Source organism: Notothenia coriiceps, unplaced genomic scaffold (assembly GCF_000735185.1).
Source record: "Notothenia coriiceps isolate Sejong01 unplaced genomic scaffold, NC01 NC01_scaffold00011603, whole genome shotgun sequence".
NCBI lineage: Eukaryota > Metazoa > Chordata > Actinopteri > Perciformes > Nototheniidae > Notothenia > Notothenia coriiceps.
Genome location: NW_011344304.1, coordinates 89,437 through 107,685, shown reverse-complemented (window position 1 = coordinate 107,685; position 18,249 = coordinate 89,437). Strand labels below are relative to the sequence as shown.

The 18,249-nt window shown below is 40.6% G+C and overlaps 1 protein-coding gene across 1 annotated transcript in view; it reads right to left on the bottom strand.

Annotated features, from left to right (window-relative positions):
* Positions 1–16,815, bottom strand: part of LOC104946856 (zinc finger protein 281-like) — a 25,800-nt gene extending 8,985 nt beyond the window's left edge. Inside the window, exons 1-6 of the mRNA XM_010772746.1 lie at positions 16,679–16,815; positions 14,565–15,018; positions 12,855–12,956; positions 12,437–12,563; positions 11,549–11,632; positions 11,323–11,441 (exon numbers count right to left, since the gene is read on the bottom strand). Coding sequence (XP_010771048.1) covers positions 11,323–11,441; positions 11,549–11,632; positions 12,437–12,563; positions 12,855–12,956; positions 14,565–14,969 — 837 coding nt within the window. The 5' untranslated portion in view covers positions 14,970–15,018; positions 16,679–16,815. The remainder of the gene's footprint in view (positions 1–11,322; positions 11,442–11,548; positions 11,633–12,436; positions 12,564–12,854; positions 12,957–14,564; positions 15,019–16,678) is intronic.
* Positions 16,816–18,249: the final 1,434 nt, after the last annotated feature.

The window sequence follows — 18,249 nt, the reverse complement described above, 5'->3', positions numbered from 1 at the left end:
AACTTGACAAATATGGGCAGCGTTTACTAAAAAAGCTGCATAATAGGCGCTTTCACACCGCAGTACTTTTCCCACTTTAGTTCCAAAATGTTACGTTTACAACAAAAAAATCCGGAACTAAAATGAGTTCATGAGAACCTTTTTACCCCTTTTTCCATCACTGCTAGAGAGCAGGGACTTTCCTGGGAGAAAAAGGTTCCTATGTCTGATTGGCTGGGCGGATTGCAAACCACGGCCCGTAAAACTCACAGAAAGTTTTGTGAAGCTGCCATTTTATTATCCTCGCATTAGCATTATTAGCATTAGCATTAGCATTAGCACAAACGCAGAGAGACTAACTTATGGCAACACAAAAGATGTGTGGTGTCGGCGTTCTGGCGATTTACTCGGAAGGCTTCAGTAGAAGCTGCTGGGAGTCCCAGCAGCTTCTACTGAAGCCAGTCCCTAACTCCGGGGACTTCGGGTGGCAGTATACGCCGTGAAGTTGTTTGCGGCCTGCCAGTAAACCCGAAGAAGACATCATGACGTCAGCGGCTTCATTTGACTAATCCTCCCCCAGTGACTTATTCCGGTGTGAACGCGATCTGAGTTCGGAATCTAAATTCTGATGAACCTTTGTGGGAAAAGTACTGCGGTGTGAAAGCGCTAATTGAAATGCTGCAAATTCAAAATGTTGCAAGAAACCTCAAAACCAAATGGAAAAAACCAGGAGAAGCTAAAAAGTGATGCGGTGAAGATGTTTCTTAATTTGTTTTGTTTTTATATCTGTATCGTTTTTGAATATGCAGTGTGTTGCTTCTAATTTAAGTGTTTTTGGCCATTTGATGCGTTTGCACCCGTCGGCCACCATTGGATATAAAAACAGCAATCAGAAAAATAGCATTAAATGTTTAAATATCGGTAGGTTTTCAGTTTAAAATCATATCTAAAAACCGTGAAACACATTTTTCCCTCACTTAAAAGACACAGGTACATACTTTAACAATCTCTTCCTCTGTTAAGAACTTTCTCTAGCTGTGTGAGTGCATTTATTCCCATTGATTGTGTTCTGCATGGCCTCACTTCAAAATAAGCAGAATCACAATAACAATTGAACTGAACCGTGACTGGCTCTTGTGCTGAACCATTACTTCTGACTTCAGGGGACACATAATGATGTTTCCAAAGGGCAGAAGATGTTGCAGGAACACAAATAAAGACAGGTGTGTCATAAAAACTTAATCCAGCTTCAGAGTAGTGTCTGCCGAACAGCGAGCAGCAGGAAACAGTGGCTGCAGGCGACGCTCCAGGAACACACACTGCAGCATCTGCTCTCATACAAGCCTCTCTTAAGATGTTGCTCATTAAAGAGGTAAACAAACTGATGGAGATTAGCCACACAGTTCTTGATTTCTCTTAGTGATAATGGACACATCAACTCGATTGCTTCATTAAACTGTGAGATAAGCACAGCACTCCCGCCTGTTTGTCTATGAAGGGGACACAAAAAGAGCCTGTATGGTGCATTTAAAATATCCTAACACCTTTTAAAAGTGACTGGCCCACCATTAGCAACCCACAGATACCTGACCCTTGTGTGTAGGCACATTACAATCATTATTTTCATATATCCAACACTACATGTGGTTCGATGACTCGGTTCTAAATATCTCTGCATAATAATTTGTCCTTGTTTGTATCGTGTGAAAACTACAAGATACATTTAAAACCACTTTACACCAAGCACACTTGTTTTTAAGAAATTGCACTAATGTTCCTTCGTTCATTGTCGAGACTCCTAGTATTGAAGGTTTTGAGCGGTCCCCCTCTTCGGCCCCTTGTCCACTGAGGCTGTTTTATGGTGTATTTGGAGCCAGAGCCCGATTTGAAACCAGTTTATTGTTTTTCATCTGCTGAAGCGCCGGCTCTCGGACACAAAAAGTGGTTTAAATCGGGCACCAACTCTTTGCATTGCTGGCACCAAGAGGAACATACATCAGAGATTGAAGCAATAACCTACTTACTGGACTGATCATGATAAAGTGTAGAAAGTTGTTGGAGAAGTCATGCTTGCAACTCAATCTGGTTCAACGGTAAAAGAGCAACATAAACTCTGACACAGTCCGCTGTTGTTGATGTTATTGTTGTGAGGAAAATGGTGCTGGGGTTGCTGGGAAAAGCAGCAATGTTGTTGTTGTGAAGTGGCATCTCTTGGGCTCTAATTAGTGGAAAGCAACAGTTTTTTCGGAGCTTCACAAGGTAAACCAACTGAACGACAAATTCTAGCCCCAGCACAAATAGAAAAGGCTACTCTTGGCCAACTAATGCAAAACTGTAATAAGCACTTTTTAAAAAATCAAACAGAAACTAATAACTGAATTCAGAGCAGGGTCATATGAGAACAGGCTCGGCTGTCTTTCTGTTTTGTTTATCTGCCTCTGTCAGGGGGGAGAGTTTTGTGTGCTTTCACTGGTCGATCAACACGCTATATTGATGCCGGCCAGTCCCAATCAAGGTCATAGGCTTGCTAATCCCAACAGACTAGGATTACTCAGCTGCTTTTTGCATGGAGGGGAGCTGATAAATGATTGTCCTTCATTCGAGTGGCCTTAATAAAAAAAAACATCTACAGAACTCAAGATTCAAGGCTTTTATTGTCATCTGTACATAGCTACAGTGTAGATATGTAAACGAAAATATTAGGTCACAGGCTCCTCTAACAGTGCAACACAATAAAACAGATGAAATGGGTTAACAAACACTGAACTAATACGAAAAAAAGGCAGAGTTGGAGAGGAGCCAAAGACACGGCAGCCATCATCACCGGCGCCATATGATATGCATAAGAAGCCTCTGAACCCTGAAACAAGGACATGTTTGGATTGACATTTGAACATTCTTGCCGTAATCATCCATAAACGAAAGAGAACTGGGGATCCTCCTTTATCATCATTACCATTATCTGCCTGTCAGCATTTTTAAGGCGTGTTGCAGAGGCCGGGAAGTGTGCTATAAGGTCATGATGACCCTTTTAGCGTGCTGTGACAGGAGGTATCTACTCCATGACTAATCATTGCGGCGTCACGTACATATACATATAGCTACACAGACTTATGCTTACAGTATCTCTATACTCCCAAATACCCCCCCAGCTCCACCCTCTCGGTGTCAGTGACTAACTGGGTTAGGGGTGGGGCGGACATTTTGTCTGTGTATCACTGACCCGTATTAAGTTACATCTCATTCCCCAGGGAGAGGACATGATCCTCTGTGTCATTGGAAAATGAAGGGTGAACGGAAGTGGTGGGGGGGATGAGAAACAGCAAAGATACGAGGGGGTCGAGAGAGGAAATGTTAACGTAGGGAGACACGTCACAGCAAATCGTGGAGAGGATGAAGGGAAGCACACATGTAGAGAGTCAAATCCCCTAAAAGTTGAATCCATGTCAAAGGGTCTTAAGTCTATGATAATGGTTTGTAGAGGTTTTTTTTTTGGTGTGGGGGCTTCTTTAATTTATTTCTAGTTTGATTGACTGCCAGCATGCTAGTCCCGGTCCCGCATGCTGGCTTTTATGGAACCGTCTAACTCCCCTTCTGTGTGTGTACAGCTCTCAACTTGCCCAGACTTGGAGTGATTTTCACCTCGTTTAATACTTTCCGCCTCATTCTGAAAGAAAGAAGTGAAATGTGCCAACGTGACGGCCGTCTTGGTGTGTGGTGCGAGACGGGAGATGTAGTTCATTGAGCGTTTCACAAAAAAAAAGTGTCGACACATTTTTATTTTTTTGACTTGTAAAATTATCTTTTAAAATGACAAACATCATATGTGTAACTCTCGGCGAAGTCCCTCCCCTTCCGGTGGAGCTCCATGGGACCTTATTTTGGAAAAGTTATGCATTGAAGTCAATGGAGAGAGAAAGATTATCTTTCGATCCCGTTTGAATTGTGCCACGAATTACACATATGATGTTTGTCAATCTAAAAGATAATTTTCCAAGTCAAAAAAATTATAAAATTATTAATAAAAGATAATCTTTCTCTCTCCATTGACTTCAATACATACTTTTTCCCGAAATAAGTCCGCATGGAGCTCCTCCGGAAAGGGAGGGACTTCGCCTCTTTCTCCCATCTCTGCACAGATACGGTTATTCGACTATTACCATTTTGCCTTTATTTATTTATTCCAGAAGAACAATGAGTAACCCTTACAATCATTTCATTAATTGAATATTCATCTATTTCTATTTGCGTTACTGTTATTCTCTTGATAATCAGTATATAAATAACAGTTAACAATGTAAAGTAGCAACAGTAGCTACTAAGCTAACGCTACCTATCCAATTACTTACTGACTGAATAAAAGCCAAACAAAAAACAGCCATTACTACTTTTTCTGATTTAAAGTATGTAACATCCACCATGTGTTCTCCTCCACAAACCAAATTAAATTGAAATAATGAAACAACTATAAGATAATCATCATAGCCCATGAAGTTGATTATAACGCTAGGATACTTCAACAAACATTTATATATTTTTACTCTTGTGTCAAATGTATTATTTGTATTGTCATTATAATAATATTCACACCCTACCAGGCAACTAGTGTGAGGGGTGTCACCACGTGAGAGGGGATGGGAGGATCACATACTTTTGTTTACTCTACCAAATGGAAATAAATTGAAACTAAATCTGATATAACGATGAAATATCTTTTGACTCAGTTGTATTGGGGCCAAAGGAGAAATCTATTAAATGATGATAAGACATGAGGTGATGAGACATTGGCACACTTTGATGGTGATGATGGTCACAACCTGGAGATCCTCGTAGATATCTCTCTTTCACACAATCCCAGCTTTTCTCTCGCCTTCTGCCTTGACTTCTCTGACTTACCTTTGCTCTTTTAGTTCCCGCTTACTTAATCTCTCCGTCTACACTGAAAAATGGACTTAAAAATTACAAGTTTTATGCTTTTATTCCACATAACTGTATTAGCTTAGTTGAAAGCAATACTATTACGTTTAAATAACAAATATTAGGTTCAACTTAATATTCTCTCCAGTCCACATCTACGCCACCACTCTTTCTAACACCACCCACACACACTGCTGTTTGCCTGTCTGTTAACACACACACACACACACACACACACACACACACACACACACACACACACACACACACACACACACACACACACACACACACACACAAACACACAAAAATACACTTAGCAGCTGAAATGTCAGGGGATTGCTGAGCCGACCATTACATTCTGCCAGCGTTTATAATCACTGTGTGCAACCTTAAATATGATTAGGACGTGTGAGGCGATGTGTGTGAAAGTGAGTGCTGTTACATTAACACATATGAATGTATCAGTGTGTGTGAATATCTGTCACCTGTCACCTGTCACAGAGGACAGGCAAAAGGACATATTCATCCTCCTCAAATTCTGCATTTCCCCAGGTGGATGTCGTGCTCCTTTTTAGACTTAAACTGATGTATGTGTTGAGCAAATGTAGATGTAGTGATGTTCTGTGTTAGCAGATGTGCACTAATTCTCATATTTGTTGGATATTACAGCCTATTTTCGATCAATACTCAAAATGCGAGACAATCTCCCATGTTGTTTTTCCCGTGACAGTGAAATGGCATGGTGCTGTTTTGAAACCAGCCTTATTATTCATTGCATGTAACAGCGTTTTACAGAACACTGAGCATGGATCAGCCATCACTTATCCAATTACCTCTGTGTTTAACATGATTTTGCTCATGTTATGTTTGGTTTACGATACGGGTCTATGCATGTTATCTCATTGCTTACACGCTGGGATGTGTTTTCTGCACTTTTGGCACGTGTAAATCTATAATTATACCTTATTATATATGTGTTGCAAACCCAGCTCTGGGTGCAGCACAGTCTAAAATGTAAGTTTTCATTATTTTGTCTTTTTTGAAGGCTGGATATATCATTATTTATGTCACAGTGCTGCCTCGGAAAATGATTTGTTTTTCTCCATTTAGTCCAAATTGTTCTTTGTGGAGGCTGCACATGAACTCATGCTGTCGCAGCTGGAACCCCAGTGGCCTGTGCACACATGTGACTGTGTGTGTGCTAATTTAGGACACGGGACTAATGACCAAATTATAATTCAGCTCATGCTTGCAGGCAGGAGAGGCACATGCACTCACAAGTACACACAAACAGGGACAAAGGAAGGAAAGAGCTGTGATTTGTGACTCTCTGTTCATGTCGCTGTGTTTTTGCACACGTGTATTCATTTATTACTATGTGTGTGAGTGTGTGTGTGCATGCACTTGAGCGCTGTATGTGGATCCGCCTGTGTGAGATGACGAGGTCACTGGGCCGAGCCTCTTAACTTCACAGTTCAATTTGGATTTGCATAATCTCGGCGTTAATTTCCACAGGGTGCATCCATCCGGCGTATCTCCACAGGTGACGGGGGGGTTAGACAGCTATCCCATGTTCCCCAGCTCCAGCAGCCGAGCGCAGCGAGCAAACACGCAGCAGAAGAAGAGTGCGAGGAACACGGGATAACGAAAAGCTGGAGATTTATTCTTGCCGTCAGACTCACTAATCCTAGAAGAGCGGAGAAGTCAAAGATTAAACAGAAATAATGTGAAATTCCAAGAAAACTATGAAAATAACATAGAGTAGAAATTATCCATATTATTATTATTACTATTAAGAATAACATACAGACAGCAGTTTTAATTTACTCAGACATGACAATCGATGGCAAAATCTCGCTTGTCACTCATGTATGAAGGAAGAATACAAAGTATGGTTTTGTTTAATCTTGTCACTCTTATCACTGTAAGCTACTTATTTAAACACATTCATGGATTATATTTTATGAGAAATATATGCATGTAAACAACATGCCGAGACTCCAATATGAGAGCTCAACATTGTGAATTTAAGAAAGATCAAATAGCCTTTAGGTCTATTTATAACAGTCTCATTACAGAGCATTACAGCTCTGTTGCTTACTGCATATCATGTCTGATTTACTTCACTCCCACTAATTATGACTATCAATTTCAAATCAATCCAGTGAACCCTTTTTCTGCAGGTGCAAATCCTCCTTGATGAGTGCCCCAACTCTCCACGCTTTCACACGTTTTATCAGGCAAGTTGTCAACACTCAGTCCAGCAGAAAGACGGAGAAACAGCAGTTAATGGGGTCGATAACCTGGAAAAATCAGACTGTCATTTCCCTCGGGGTTTACACAGTCTAGCTGGATCAGTGGCACCAAGATGGCCGCCGCTGTCTGACTGTGCCCCAGTGACACATTTCCTGTCCCATCTGTGTGAGGGTCCCAGAGGAGAGGTCTCCCTGTGTGTCTGTCTCCCTGTGTGTCTGTCTGTCTGTCTGTCTGTCTGTCTGTCTGTCTGTCTGTCTGTCTGTCTGTCTGTCTGTCTGTCTGTCTGTGTACAACGGTGTGTGAAGTCGCATCTCTATTTCGACTTAATGTTTACTCAGCGAGTCCCAGCTCGCTTCTGAATAATTCAGTCTTGTTCATGAACACTCACACACATCCCGGCGGTACCGTGTGTATGTGTGGTATCAAACACCTTCTATTAATTTGTACCAGACATGCAGTGAAATAATTTGAATCTCTCTCCACTTCCTTTTCTGTCTCGTCTCATCTTCGTTCCCTGCNGCCTCTTTGACCCTTATCTTTCTTAGATTTCTCTCTCACCTCATTGTCCTGCTTTAACGGCCTGTCCACACGGCGGCGTGCGTTATCGCTTGCCGGCGGGGGACGCTGAAACTCGACCAACAACCTACATCACATGAATCTCCCGCCCCGGACACACAAGCAGCGGTTTGATTGGCTAGAGCTTGTACTGGCATATTATTCGATTGGCTGACGCTTCCGCCGAAGCTTCAAAAGTTGAACATTGCTCAACTTTCGTCGCCAGCAATGCGAGCAAATCTACGCTTCGCTCCCACAATGCAGTTCCCACAATTGAGCTGCTCATATTCACACTACAGTATGCCATTTAAACATGTATTGTATACCCATGGGCGTAATTTCCACTGGGGACAGGGGGGACATGTCCCCCCCACTTTTCAAAATCTCGTTTGTGTCCCCCCCACTTTTCAAATGTGTTTTTTTTTTTACGCAAGTGGTCGTCGTCAAGGAGGAGCGTCTGTTTGTGTGTGTGGCAGGAGCGCAGTTTGTGTGTGAGAGAGAGAGAGAGAGACAGAGATAGAGAGACAGAGCGAGAGAGACAGAGCGAGACAGAGAGAGTTACAGGGGTTGTTGTTAGTATCTGGTGCTAGCTCGGAGCTAACGGAGATTAGAAGCTTTTTCAACAATAAGGAGAGGGAGAGTCCTCTCCTGTCGGACTGAGAGGCTGAGATAACATCAGCTCAGGGAGGTAAAGGACTCGCTGAGTGATTATATTGTAAACTTTAGTCTAAGTTATCTCAGTGGGTCTCAAACGATTTGGNTCTTATCAAGCTCCACTTTTGTGGAATCAGCTTCCAGTTTGTGTTCGGACGGCAGACACCCTATCCGTTTTTAAGAGTGCGCTTAAGACCTTCCTTTTTGATAAAGCTTATAGTTAGGGCTGATTAGATTCAGCCCCTAGTTTTGCTGATATAGGCTTAGTTTGTCGGGGGACACCTTACTTCTTCCTTCTCTCTGTCTGTACCTGTGTACTCTCATGTTCCCAATAACCCAGCTTCCCCAAATTTATTTTTGGTGTCTATATACACCGGGATCCTGAGTCGTGGCTGATCCTGCTGCTGTGGTCCTGAGTCCTGCAAGTCCTGAGGCCCACATGGATGACATCCTCGTGATTGCATCTTCTTTATTATAGACACATTGCAGTTTCCAAAACATTTGGTTCTACCTATGTTGCAAATGTATTACTCTTCCAATTACACACGGCATCTATTGCACGTCTGTCCGTCCTGGAGAGGGATCCCTCCTCTGTTGCTCTCCCTGAGGGTTCTCCCATGTTCCCCTTTAAACTGTGGGTTTTCTCTGGAAGTTTTTCCTTGTACGATGTGAGGGTCTAAGGACAGAGGGTCTAAGGACAGAGGGTGTCGTATTGTCATACTGATATTCTGTACAAACTGTGAAGTCCACTGAGACAAATGTAACATTTGTGATATTGGGCTATATAAATAAACATTGATTGAATAGTTTGAAAAGGTTTAATAAAACAAACTGAACTTTCCAAAATGAGTCTTTAAGTTCATATTCCTCATGAGATTAGCCACTTCATTTATCACTTTTTACTGCCTCCTTTTCTGCCTGCGCTTTACAGTATAAGCAAGTTAGCCAAAAGGGAGCCGAACTACCGACTACCACTTTCCAATGTAATACAATTTCCTTGAAACATTTCCGAAGTAACACCCAGGTGATTTTGTATTAGTCCTGTGTGCCACTAGTTCCTCAGGAGAGTTTTCGCTGCCCATATAAGAGTTGATCCATCTGTCTGAGAAACTGAGTGATGCTGAGAGGTTTGAGGGAGCGAGGGGAACAACTACGGACACTGGAGTTGTATATATTACCCACAATCCATTGCACTTATGCATTTGATGCGAGAATATATTTAGGCTAAGTGGCAGTCGTGCATATAAAACTGGTTGCTTACAACTAAAGTAAGATGAAGAAATTGAGTGTTTTTGAAACAGGACGTTTTACAATACCTACATATTGTCTATTTACAAGCCTTAGTATATACATATTATAATATATTCACTTATTTGTCATGAACCAACACTTTTATAGCTCTCTTTACCCTATGTATATATCTTGTTACCCTCAAACTAAATGTTCCTCAACATAGATTTGAATAGCTATGATTGTTACCTCTGCTGAGAAGGTGGTGATTTCTGTTTGGTGTTTGTCTGTTTTGATTGTTTATCTACTAATTATAACTGTGGGATGCTTTAGTTGAGAGGCATTACATGACCTGAATTATTATTTCTGTATACACAGGATCAATGCGCCTATAAAAGGAGTGTAGGGGAGGCTGTCAGGGACACAGGAAATGGGAGAATCTTAAAAAGAAATACAAGTGAATTAACATAAATGTGTTTGAATAGATTGGACGGTAAGCGAAACAAATGTGTTCATATTTTAAATGAAAGATAATTGAAATGTCATTCTCTACTCCACAGAAGCAGTGGTCAGCTGGCAGAGGTTTTCCCTTCTGGGTCACGGCCATCGATTAGTCCCACCGTCCTGATTGCCTCATTCACAGAAGAAGAGATCGGCCAAGATCCAACACAACCACTCCTCTGCCAAGCTCCTCTGAAATATGTCCTCTTCATCTCCTCCTCCACCACCACACTTCACCCCTGCTGCCTCCGCTGATAAGGAGTGAGGAATACCTTCTTTTTGTATCCTAATGACATAATCCTGTTACTCCCCAAGCCTCATAACGAATGGATTGTGTCAGGAAGAATGTAAGAGGTTTGTAAAAGTATATTTTCCCGCTGTCCTTGAAGTGGCCTCCGTACAATATGCTGTTACACAATACCAATGGGCGAGGTCAAGTGATTGAGAGGAAGTGGGACGAGCACATTTGACTGACTGTCCTTTACTTTATTTATTTTTATTCTAACATTTTATTCTCTTAAAGGTGGGGTATGTCATTTTGGAGAAACCATCTCGAGCGCGCCCTAATTTGAAAGTACACAAATCTGCCCCTTCCTTACAGAGCCCCTCCTCCAACACACACGAACGCGCACATGACCAATGAGGGCACGAGATAAGTTTGTGCACAGATGGAAGGCTGACAGGCAGGTAGGCCATCCAGTTACTTTAGCCGGGCCGGCTCAGATGATTGGTCGTGCTTTTTACAGCGCCACGGCTTCAACTGATGAATTTTTTAATGGATTTTTTGTCAAAGTCACTTCAGATATTCATTGCTATCGGGATGTTAAGAGCATTCCATGGAATATAACAAAAAGTGTATCTCGAGCCGGTTTCTCAAACTTACTTACCCCACCTTTAAACAATAAAAATGTATTCTTTCAATGAGGGCACGAGATAAGTTTGAGCACGAGATGGAAGGCTGACATGCAGGTAGGCCATCTAATTATCTGCCGCGGGCCAAGGCAGATCATTGGTCGTGCTTTTTACAGCGCCACGGCTTCCACAGATTAAATATTTGTATATATTTATTGTCAAAGCATTTAATTTATTCATCGCTATCGGGATGTTAAGAGCATTCCATGGAATATAACAAAAAGTGTTTCTGAAGTGAATTACCTACCCTACCTTTAAGCTTTCGATTTACAAAATATCATATTAAATAATCAGGGTAGTAAACAGCTCACTGACCTGTTGGCAGGTCTCACATCTGTAGGGCTTCTCTCCGCTGTGAGTCCTCTTGTGCCTCTCCATGTGGTACTTCTGAATGAAACGCATGTTACACTGGTCACAGCTGAATGGCTTTTCTCCTGCATTACAAAGACAGCAGCGCTCAAGGTTAGTTGTTATTGGAAGCACATAATGACTCGCAGATTAAATAAGATATGATACGGATGGTTTTCGTCAAAACACTCACCGCTGTGGATTTTCTCATGTCGCTGGAGAAGGTATTTCTGAATGAAACTCATGTTGCACTGATTGCATCTGAAGGGTCTTTCACCTGAAAGGAAAAATCACAGAGATATATATATATACTGTAAAAAAAAGATGTCATTCCTAAATGGTCATTGCCACATTTATGGTTCACTTTTTTGAAAATTAGAAGCACCTCTATACAATAATGAAATTGACTGACTTTGCACACTCTTCACAAAAGCCCTGTGTGTTCGGGGGTAAGGCAACTGATTGTATTGAATTTAATATCAATGGTCTAATTCAGTATTTGGTAAATTAACATTCACAACACATGCCGTTCTGAAAGGAGCTCAGACTAAAATGGACCATCATCATTCTAAAAAGGCACAAAATTGAATACAAATTAAGTGTTTAATCGTGCTGATCGTTTACTTTTAAAATCAATTATCTGAAATCACTAAACTTTAGCAGATGTTATATCATTCTGAAAGTACACTTTTTTTTTATCTTAGGTTACCTTTAGCTGATAGTATAATTTTCTGAAATGCTGAACTCTAGCCGTTTCATAATAACTGCTTTGGTCACAAAACTGCTAATCATCTCACATTGAAACCAAAGTGTTTATCGTAATGTTGTACCGTAGGGTTTAAAAGTGTTTTAGCTGACTTTGCTAACATTCAGCACTGACGTGGCAGTAGAGGCTTAAAGCTAAAAAAAGAGTTGTCCCTCCCTGTTTCCATCACAGCAACACTCAGTTTCTAAATGTTTACAGCCTGCCCCGCTATTTTTCTAAGATAACGTTTGTTTTGCCCTTATCAAAATACATGATTTAAAAAAAACAAAAATGACAAAAGATGAGCATCATGGTAAAACGGGCAATGTAAAATACCTGTGTGGATGAGGACGTGTCTACGTAGGTGATAGGAGCTTCTGAAGGATGCAGCGCAGTGCTCACAGATGTGAGGCTTGTTCCCCGGTGACATGTTGCCTCCTTCTCCATCCAGCATCATTGATTGCTGTGGAACCACAACAGAAACACAGGGGTCAGATTCAGTCAGCTGCCCTCTATATCATCTTTCATTATTCAAAAGGATCAGTTCATATTGGGTAGATTAAATAATAAAGCATTATTCTACAGATTACGCTCATAATAAATCTATTTGGACAATGTTTTCGTGTTGAAAAAAAATTACATAAACATATTTATTTATTTTTAAAATGTGTATATTTGTAATCATTTTTATTTATCCATTTAATAGATCTACATTTGCAAAATTTGACATTATTCACAGATATATATGTCAAACCTTTGCCTCATTTCTCTTCTTTCTTGGTTTACCATCCTGTCCATCACCATTTGACCTTCGACCTTTCCTCCCAGTGGGCTCCTTTCCTAACTGACTCGGCAGCTGTGAGGATGACAAAGGGAGAGGGAGAGGGCCGTGAGAGCGAGCTGCGGCAGGGAAATTATTTGATTGCAGGTTAAGGGCCTAAGCCTAAAAAAAAAAAACGATCCAGCAAACAAGTCTGTTTTTTGCTCACAACAACAAACAAAACACTTGGACAATGTCTAGTGATTGTCTGCTGAGCACCCATTGTGCACGCTGTGGTTCTAGTGGGTAAAATAACAATGCCATAAATTCACGGCCTTTCTTTGTGTAAGCAGCTTGTAATTCAATGAGAGCCATTATCCACTAGTCTAACCTCTTGTCTCTAAGAAATAGACAAAAACTGAACACCTCACATTCTAAACAATACAATACAAGTATTACGCTTCACTAAAGTTTATCACAAACAATCTGTGTTGCATATTTATGCAACATAAATAAAAAGATTGGTTCCTGATTGCTTCCTTTTTGCCTTCCAGCATTGCCCATTATTTCCCAGTGAACATGCTGCAACTCAGTGCCATATGGAGACTGACAGGGTACATGTGGGTGCACCTGCTGTTCTCAAAATTAGCTCAATGTTTAGGGCAAGAACAGCAGATAGAATAGCCATAATAAAATAAAACTTGATTTGAGCAGTTTGTGGGCTAAAAACGCTATTTTACTTCCAAAAAGTCTCATCACTGTGCGAGAAAATGCAACAATTTAGGAGCACGACAAAAGAATACAGACTGTAAGGCTTATTAACGTAGATTTCCTTAAAGTAATAATGAGAGCCAGACTGAAACATTTAAGGGTTGTTAAATCCTTAAAATAAAAATGTTCCTTCTGGCAGTGTGAGGACAATCATTAAAAAAATGTTTCAACAAACTTGCACCTAGAGCCCTGATGACCTAGGGTTTGAGGCTATTGTTAGAAGTGTGTGGTTGTGTGTATTTCTATTTGAATAAGCACAAAAGACGTCTGAAATGAAGGGCAAGCTCAAACAAGACAGCTGTGTCTCTGCCATGACGTTTTCATTCATGCTGAAGCGGTATGACATCACCCTTCTACCCAGAAAGAGAAACAGAGGGAGCGAGGGGGGGGGGGGGCGGCACTCATTTATATTTTGCATCTAAAGCCGTCAGAAGATTTATGTCACCATAAACAGTTTCACACAGATTCTTCCCCGCACCCATCCTCTATCAGGTCCCCCTCTCTCAGGCTTTTAGAAATATTGGCTGTTGCACAATACAGCAGGGACTTTAATACTAACCAAAAAAGCATTCACTAATTTAGATTTTCTTAATAATCTTGGTGTATGTTGTTGCTAACCACACAATAATGCACTGAAGGAAAAGCTTATAAAATGAAGGGGTTTATATGTGTATATATACACACACACGCATTTTATGTTATAATGACAACGAGCTGGCTGGATCTACTGCAAAATATAGCTAGCCACACTATGAATGGTATCTGACGTGTTTTATTAACTTTAATGAATAATGTATGATATATAAGAGATATTAATGTATTTATTTGTGACAATTAATCAATTATTTTACTTATTGTTTCAGCTCTCAACTTGAGCAAAGCAATTTTTTCAGCTATAACTCCCACTCACATTCTGATTCCAGTGGTACTTACGTTGCCCATGTTGAGATCATGCACCAGCAGGCTCTGGTTGTTACTGACTGTCACCTCCAGCAGCTCTGTGCTCTTCCCCAGCCCTCCGGGATAAACTGGCAGGCGGTAATCGTGTTCTGACATCTTCTCCTGCTTAATACCCATGGCGTGAACATAGTCTCCCACCCCTGCACACCCCATGTGCCCACCCTGGGTGCCCATGCTGCAGTCAGGCGAGTCACGCTCCTTCTTCAGGATCATCTCTTGTGATGGCAGGTCCTGCATGACGGAGTGGGCGGCCAGCCGGGTGAAGCTGGTCACCGGGGGTAGGTGGCTGAACATTAACATGCCAGGGCCGAAATTGGAGTCCATGCTCTGGTTTGAGCGCAGGTATTCATTGCCTAGTTTGTCTTGAACGATGTTCATGATGGAGGCCGGCGGGAAGGAAAACTATAGGGTGGGAATTAGTGTCATTCTGTGAGGGGGAAAAAACAATAGAAGTTCAACATTAAAACAGTTAAAGGTCACATCAAGGAAGACATAAAAGGAAAAACAATCGGTGGCGATACACAAATAATAGACAACAATTACGGAGCCAGTTAATCTCGGTCTTCAGGAATCAGTGTCACGGCCAGTGATCTCACAACTGGGCGCTTAGTCGGATTAAATGTGATGGTTTGTGGGTCAACAAAAGGGCTGCAGTCTGACACATTTACAAGTGTTATCAAGCAAAACAGACAACACTTGGGCTACAGAGTACCAAATATATCTCTAGTTGATTGCACTGTGTGTTTACAGTATTTTACAAAGCAAAAAGGTCACAGTGGCTCAATGCTAGACACAACACAAGGAGGAATGAGAGGATTGAAGTTGTGTTAATCTGTTTGATGGGGCTGTCTGACCCAGTCATCCTATTTGCATGAGCTTATCTGCCAATGAGAGTGCACATACACTGCATCAGAAAGGCTGTTGGTTTAATTACGTAGCTACAGGATAATCAAATGCATGTGTTGAGCTCCGAGCGAGATGTTTATTAATGATATTTGAAAATGGTGTATAACGTGTTCATATCTAAATTAAATGTATGCATGCATTGCACGCAGGTATCCAAATGTTGGACATGTGACTCTCTAAAGTGTTATTTTATTTATTTTTGGCAATTTACACTGAGGTTACATTAGTATTTCAAATTAAATGATTTGTACATACTCTACAGATATCTTTGGCTGCCACATGAACGACCCGTTCAGCTAATGAGTGCCATCTGACTGCTGACAAATGCCTTCAGCTCTGATGGCGAGCTAGCAGAAATAACCTACCCGGCTAACAAAAAGCAAACTTTTAATAAAAAAGAATAAGACTTCCGCCACTCCGACTGACTTCATCTTTGTCATATCTGTTTCAGCACACAAAGCGTGCGTTGAGAGGACCCCGTGGTCTGCGTGCATTTAAGAAAAACTACCAAGCTTGTTGGCTATTCAATTAGCTACCTAGCTAACCATTTGGCTAACCATTCTTGCGGGGCCCTTCTCCTTTGTGATGCAGGATCAGGCAATAATTAATATGGCCATGCAATAACAGCAGCAGACTTGCGCTTGATGAACACCAAAAAAACGAGCAAATATGAACAGAAAAAAACAACAAAAGCATGAGAGAAGTCTATTCTGTTTTAAGACAAGTAATCAAAGTAAGTTTTGTACTTTTTGAGATGAAATTAAAGAATAAGAGGGAGATATCATTACACACTAGCATTACACAAGACGCACACAATCACCGAGCTGGAGAAATTATCAAGGACAAATGCTAGTTAGCGCATGCAAAATAAATGTAAACACTTATCGTACATTGTTTTAACTTATTATTGGCTGTTATCTCCAAGTGTTTGGCTTCGTTTTCCGGGCTGTGGACCGACTGTAAGTGATGGGACGACAACACAAGCATGACCCATAACAAACGGCCCATACAACTCTAGCGAACAATGATGCTCGTCCGGCTAGCCGAGACAGCTAACTTAGCAGCTAACTAGCGGTAACGTTAACGCTAGAGCTCCGTGCTTTGTTGTCTGTCCCGTCCCGGGTGTCACTGCTACAACGACCGGATAGGTCGATAAACTTGATTTCATGAATTTATCTTACCGTTGCATGACCATGACCTGCTATTTAGGCTCGAGTAGTTCACCCTCAGCTGTCCGTTTCAATATCTAGAGCCAAAACATTGTTCTCCCGCAGCTGCTGGGTTCTTCCATCTTGCCTCGGCGCTGAGGATTCTGGGTCCTGAAGACGGATGCGTCCTGTAACATAAAAGAAACATTTTTTGATTTGTGTTGTTTGACTAAAGGCAATCGTGATATCCAGATATATATACAACTATTAATACTTAAAAAAATGCCCATATTTTAATAACATCGTTTCATAGTTAAGTAATCATCGTCAATAGACCATTATTCCTGCACGTTTTATAATTCTTGCATTTTATTTGCATACATCTTCAAATACCTTACTCTTTTTCACGAGTGAAGTTTAACAAAGAATACTTTTTTATTCATGTATACATACTCAAGTACTCTACTGAGGTGAACTTTTGAAGTACTTTAGTATTTCTATTTTATATTTCTTTAAACGTCTACTCTACTACATCTGATGTAAATATTGTTCTTTTTACACCATAACATTTTTAAATAGCATAGTATTGTTACTAGGGACTGTAATTACTAATACAAATCCATCTAATTAATTTGAACATATCATTGTATTGGTTAGGCAGCCCTGCAGTATAGATTTCTGTATACATTAAATCAAATGAGTTCCACCTTTACCAGCTGCCACATGAAGCAATGAACACATTAATGCATCACTTAAAAAGTATAAATTAAAAACAGCGTAGTTTTAAATCACAAAATAAAATAAAAACATTATTGCATACATCAGATAATATAATTAAATTAAAGTTGATCTTATTTTCAATTTCTACAAATAGCAACTATAGGTTTTTTTCAGTGTCTTATTTAGGTTTAGTGTGTAGTTTATTAATAAAAATAAAAATAACTTTTATTTTTTGGATGTCTGTTCAGTCTCGCAAATTAATGTAGCTTCACACATTAATGGAAAGGGGGAACAATCCAGCTTGAATGGCAGTAGTGGATAAAGATCCACAAATGCAAACAGCTGAATGGTTCAAACCACAGCAGAGCGAGTCTCGGACCAGGCATTCAGATGATCAGATGTATTCAGAAGCCCTTAGATCTGCCAGATGAATGACTATGTATACATCTAAAAGCACATCAGTCAGGCCTTGCGCCCCCCACTACTAATTGCCTTTGCTAATGAACCAATTAATTCAGAAAGCAGTAACTAATGGAAATGCAGTCAGTAGAGTAATGCAAAAAAGGTTACCGAGTGAATTTGTTATGTCCTCGCTCCTTTCATACATCCACGATGACAACCCGTAGCTGACATCAGTGATATCTTTGAAATCACTCTCATCAGTGTTTAAATATGTATGATGGTCCCCGGATAAGTCTAGATGGTAATCAGATTACATTTGAACTTCCAGCTTAATCAAGTTCATCATCTTATTATTTAAATGTAACCAAAAAAACAGATATGAAGAAATGAACAATGTTTAAAAGGAAGGAATTTGTTAGAGGGTGTAAGGAGAAATTAAAAGCTTAAAGCATCTCCATATAATATATTCTACATTTAAAAAC